The sequence below is a fragment of the Pseudorasbora parva genome, chromosome 21 (assembly GCF_024679245.1).
Source record: "Pseudorasbora parva isolate DD20220531a chromosome 21, ASM2467924v1, whole genome shotgun sequence".
Classification (NCBI taxonomy): domain Eukaryota; kingdom Metazoa; phylum Chordata; class Actinopteri; order Cypriniformes; family Gobionidae; genus Pseudorasbora; species Pseudorasbora parva.
Genome location: NC_090192.1, coordinates 5335537 through 5341536, shown reverse-complemented (window position 1 = coordinate 5341536; position 6000 = coordinate 5335537). Strand labels below are relative to the sequence as shown.

The 6000-nt window shown below is 35.5% G+C and overlaps 1 protein-coding gene across 1 annotated transcript in view; it reads right to left on the bottom strand.

Moving 5' to 3' along the window:
• The window catches only part of LOC137055919 (integrin alpha-X-like), a 35674-nt gene extending 30798 nt beyond the window's left edge, over positions 1-4876 (bottom strand). The window contains exons 1-6 of the mRNA XM_067429836.1: positions 4756-4876; positions 3968-4088; positions 1099-1202; positions 652-722; positions 134-245; positions 1-18 (exon numbers count right to left, since the gene is read on the bottom strand). The exon at positions 1-18 is cut by the window's left edge and continues 110 nt beyond it. Coding sequence (XP_067285937.1) covers positions 1-18; positions 134-245; positions 652-722; positions 1099-1202; positions 3968-4088; positions 4756-4798 — 469 coding nt within the window. The 5' untranslated portion in view covers positions 4799-4876. The remainder of the gene's footprint in view (positions 19-133; positions 246-651; positions 723-1098; positions 1203-3967; positions 4089-4755) is intronic.
• Positions 4877-6000: the final 1124 nt, after the last annotated feature.

Sequence of the window (6000 nt, the reverse complement as noted above, 5' to 3'; positions counted from 1 at the left end):
CAATCTGACCAGGACAGTCTGTAAATGAAGAGAGTATGTAGGCCTTGTTAAAACTGGAGTAAAGTTACAGCAAAAGAGCTTTTTGACTGGAAAAAAACCACACAAAAAAACAAAAAATAACCATCATAGTTACCTCTCAGAGAGCTCGGTATTGGCGTTTGAAACACACTGTTTTCTCTGATGAAGCACATGCCATTGTAGGTGGTAACTGATATGCATTTCCTCGGAATTGTTGGACCACAAATCTAAATGAGATCAAATTTAAACATGGATTTCAGTTTATTTAAAATTAATAATAAATCAAATGCTAATTATAACCAGGAAACCAACCACTTTTAATGCTCTGGTCAAAAAAATTATTATATGAACTAAACATTTCCCTGTCCTCCCAATCTCAAGCATTGCAATTTGTTCAATATCATGTCTTCTAAAAGGTCCACCCTTAAGCCTGCCAGTGGAGCATAAGCAGAAAACATGCAAAAGAGGCCGTACAAATTCAGTTAAATAAGCCATCAATTCACCAAATCGTAAAATAGATACACATTTCCATGAGAGTGTGTTGAGCTTATGTTCTTCAGTGATTTGCATGTGGAATAGTTATAATATGTACTTTATCTGTAACGGATCTCAGCAGTGTTCTGAACTACTTACTGCCAGCTTTGAAGACTGTTGATATTGAACCATGGAAAGTCCAAGAGACATGTTGACAGCTTCTGAGGGCACTTCATTAACACACAGACAGTTTGTTCATTTTAATAAATGACTAAACAATTTAAAAAGTCAACAGGAACAAAAAATATACAGCAGCACAATTGAACTGCTTTGAATTTGGAATGTTTTTTTAATGTTTATCAGAAAAATAAGCAGTTTTAAATTGTATGTGCTTAATGTTGGTAATCTGGTAATAGGAAATAAAAACAGCTCAAATAACCGTCTAATGTTGATCATTTTCTGAACCCTAAGAACCTCTGTTCATTTGTTGATAAAAAATACAACTCTCATATACAGTTTTACCCTTGAGCCTACTGTAGAATTATACTTTACTTGGAAAGTGGAAAATAATCTTTCAATTAGAAGTGTAGTCCAAACCCCAAATACCATTCATCTTCAGTGACGAGCAGGTTCCTTGTGCGACAGGACAGTCATAAACCAATCCTCTTTGATCTCCGCTGATTTGAATTAAAGGATCACTCACGGTCAGACTTTCAGAAAAAGAAAAAAATACAGAAAAGACATCATTAATTTAATGGACAACTTTGTAAAAGCTCCCATAGAGGGGATGTACTTGTATATATATAATTTCCATATGAGAGCGAATTCAATGGCGTTCTGTTATACACAACAAAAAAATAAAACAATCACAAAAATAACAAATAAATATACAAAAATAGTACAGTGCAGGCTTGATACAGCCAGATTAAAAAATAATAATTTACAAAAGGCAGTAGAAGACAAAAAACACTATAAGCTAATGTTTTTGAATACTGCACACAATAGGAAAAAGGTGTAAAATAGGATCCAATGTAAAGAAATGTAATGTAATGGTTTTTCACAAGTGTTTTACTCATAATTGAAATTAAATGTTCGCACTGCATTGTGTTTAGGCTTTAAGGAAATAAAATATAATTACTGGTATAGATAATTATATTTTGACAAATATAGTAGGTCACCTGAATATGTATCAGGCACAATAAAAATAATCTGGTCCTTGGCATGTCTTAAAATTAGGTAAATACAACCACATGTGACATCAACAAAATGATTAACAACAAAACATGACATATTACACTGTCATTTACCTCACAAAATCTAGGTCAAAATGGAAAAGCCATGGGTGACAAACTAAGTACACCCTTACTGCTTCCACAAGAGGGTAAGTATGCAGGCGCAGCTAATCAAATGCCTTTGATTAATTAATCATCAGCATGTCTTTGATTAATTGATCATATGATCACTTCTTTAAAAGAAGTTTTGTCAGTTTGCTAGTCTGGAGTCTTAGGGTGTGTGATATCACAAAGCCAAGGAGGAAAGACATCAGAGAAGCAATTGTTGCTGCCATCAATCTGAGAAGGGTTATATGGCCATTTCCAAACCATCTAAAGTCCAGAATATAGAATATCTTGAATATTAATTCAAAATGGTTTCCAATCTTTCCATTATTGGACGTCCCAGCAAATTCACCCCAAGATCAGAAAAATCTTCACCTCAGACCTCAGTTAACATGTTAAATGTTAAATTCTATGGCAGTACTTTGCAAAAATGGGATAAGTATGGCAAGTTTGGAAGGTTTCCCAGGCTCTTTCTAAAAAGAAAAGGCAGCATAGATTAGGTTTACAAAATTGTGTTTGAACAAACCATAAGACTTTGGACAGACGAGACCAAAGTGGAGATGTTTGGCCATAATGCACAGTGCCATGTTTGGTGAAAAGTTTTTTTGTTTTGCCGCCAGGACCTTGACCATGAACTCTGTATACCAAAGTATTCTAGAGTCAAATATGAGGGCATTTGTCCGACAGCTATTGAGTCATGCAACATGACAATTATCTTCAGCACACAAGCAAATCAACAACAGAACGTCTGAAAAAGAAAATAATCAAGCTGTTGCAAAGGGCAAGGCCCAGTCAAAGTCCAGACCTCAACCCGACTGAAATGTTGCAGCAGAACCTTGAGAGAGCTGTGCATAAACAAATGCCCACAAACCTCAATGAACTGAAGCAATACTGTAAAGAAGAGCGGCCAAAATTCCCCCAGAACAATGCATGAGACTGATAGAGTCAGAGAGAAATGTTATTGCTGCTAAAAAGTGGCTCTACAAGCAAATGAGTCATAGCGTGTACTTAGTCTGTCACCCATGACTTTTCCCTTTTCCCTTTTGGCTTTTTATTTTTATTAAATAAATAATGACACCATGTCATACACTCTCAGAAAAAAAAGGTACAATGCTGTCACTGGGGCGGTACCCTAAGGTACAAAAGAGAAAAGGTACATATTTGTACCTTACTCACCCCTAAATGATACATATTAGTACCTTAATAGGTACATATCAGTACTTTAAGAGAGCGAATTAGTACCTTAAATGTACAGACTAGTACCTTAAAGGTACATATTAGTACCTTTTCTGTTTTGTACCTTAGGGTACCACCCCAGTGACAACAATGTACCTTTTTTTCTGACAGTGTATGTCATTTGGGTTACCCATATGGGCCCAGTATGAGCCCATCAAGAGACCCGTCATCAACCCATTTAGGCCCCATAAGGGTTCTGTATGTGGCCCACACTGTCCCCATTTATAAGAACCCATATGGGACCCATGTTGGGTCCTTAATGAACACACAAATAGGCCCCACTTAGAGCCCACTATGGACCCATCATGTGCCCCTATGGGCTAACATACATGGGGCCCATGTGAAGCCGGTGGACAAAATTATATGGGCCCCACTTGGGTTGCCCATGCAGGGCCCAAGTGACAGCCCATCAAAAACACACATGGGGCCCACATGGCAATGTTGGCTGGTACTTCACAAATAATACTGCAAAAATAGTAGGAATAATGTTATATGCTTGTCATTTTAAAGACAGTCCAGGTCTATGACTGTGTGTATTGGAAGATTTATTTGTATATTTATAGCTCATTATTTTTCTTGGTACTTTATTTACAGCCCATAAAGCATGGCACATCTCAATCTATAATGCTGTAAATTCAGTGTTTGCCAACAGGGGGTGCTCCATTCAAAGAGACACCATATGGGACTTTTGTACTGGCCAATTGTTTAAAGTCACACAAATTTTAAATACATATTTCAATCATATTTTTCTTTACTATGTGCAATGAAGGTCAAACAAATTTTTTTTTACCACTTAAGGCCAAGTTAAAAACAAAAACTGCTGTTGTTGTTGGTAAGACAGTCTCTTCCTCTCCCAGTGGTCAGATCGTGGCCATAATAAGTGAAGAAGTCTTTGCTCTCACCTCTCATCGTTCTGTATGATCTTATAGCCAAAGGCAACATTTTGGCTCTGTGAAGGTGAAGGCGCAGTGAAAGTTTTCCAGGTAACAGGATCAATGTTAAAAGCCATCACCGACTGAGATACTAAAGTGTTCAGAAGTGAAAGAAAAAAGACTGAATTAGTAACTAGAAACTGTAATTTGACATAAGTATTGCATTGCAGTCACGCTAAAATACACTCTATTTTAAGAATTTCAACAGCTGCTGAAGATTTATGTGATTAAGATTTTTGTAATTTATGTGATGCACCATTAAAGGAAATTATGTAATAAGATAACGTATAAAATGTTTTTTAACCATTTAAAAGAAAAAAAGAGAAATAACCTAATACTACACTGTGAATACAGTATTTGTACCTGACACAATCTTGTTTGCTAGCTTGTTCGGTTTCCTCTTAAAAGTAATTGTTTTTCAAACAAATACATAAATATGTGAAAAGGTATCATGAGCATTTATGAGTTTTATTCTCACAGATGCCTTTTTAAATCACTTATTACTATCACAATTAGTTTACTGGATGATTATTAATGCATTTCACTGTAAAGCCAGTTTTACCTTGTGAGAACATATAAATAATTAAAACCTTATTGTCACTCACTGGTTTAAATCGTACAAAAGGGAACAAAAAGGTTTAACACTTGCCACACAAGAAGGCTAACAGTGAGTGGACATCAACAGCTATTGAGGCAGTGATGATGTGTACAAATTAACAAATAATTAAAAAACACAGATAAAAAAAATAATAACTTACCACAAAAGATGCACAATCTAATACTGAAGTTATGGTCCATCATAACCTGTCAAATGGAAATATGGAGGATGCATATGGTGGGAAAGTCAAGGCAATAAATGAAAGTGAAGATGGGCGGTCATATATGTGGTTCAAAGATGTAAAAAGGGGTGGAAGCATCTGTCTAAAGAGGAACAACAATTTGAAAAGGAGGAAATTAGCACACATTCAAGACAGATGAAGCTTAAAAACATACATGTTCAAAATAAAAATATTAAGTTATTAAAGGGTTAGTTCACCCAAAAATAACAAAAATTAAAACTTTATTCAGCATTGTCTTCTCTTCCGGGTTTGTTTTCAAGCCTCAAACAAAGATTCAAATGGTTATGAAGCAGTGGATTGATTCATGATTCGGATCGCGTGTCAAACTGCTGAAATCACGTGACATTGGCAATCCGAATCATGAATCAATCCGCTGATTCATAACCGTTTGAATCTTTGTTTGACAATGCTGAATAAAGTCGTAGTTTTTGTTATTTTTGGACCAAAATGTATTTTTGATGCTTCAAGAGATTCTAGTTAACCCATTGATGTCTCATATGGACTACTTTGATGATGTTTTTATTCCCTTTCTGGACATGGACAGTATAGTGTGCATACACTTGCATAAGCTCTCGGACTAAATATAAAATATCTTAAACTGTGTTCTGAAGATGAACGGAGGTCTTAAGTGTGTAAACGACTGACATCAATTAAATTTTTGGATGAACTAACCTTTTAAATACACAGAAAAAGTACTTATTCATGTACTGAGTTGAGCGAATATTGTTCTTTTTCCATTATTTTTTTTTTTAATTATTTTTTTGTGGAGCAGCCATCAATCTGAGTGAACCTGTGACACTCTGGTAGTTATGTAGCCTCGCCACTACAGCTTCTGTTCTGCCGCTTCGCTTTTAGATTTCACCCAAACAGCAACCTCCCTTGAAGTTTCTCTTGAAGCCAATATGGAAGTGACTTAAATAAAAAATTCTAAAATTAATAAAACAAATCTTTCTGGAAGAAAAAAAATGTTTATAGCCTGGTACAAATTGTGGTTTTGGGCCATACGGCTAATTTTACCCTTCATGACAACTGTGAGAGGGGTGCTTTTTAAGAGACAGGAATATATTTATTTGTCTGCTGTCTGTTAGTCATCACGTCACCTCAGCTCCACCAATGTCCCGCCTCTTTGCCCATTTTCTGTTATAAAAATAATTAAAAATAATA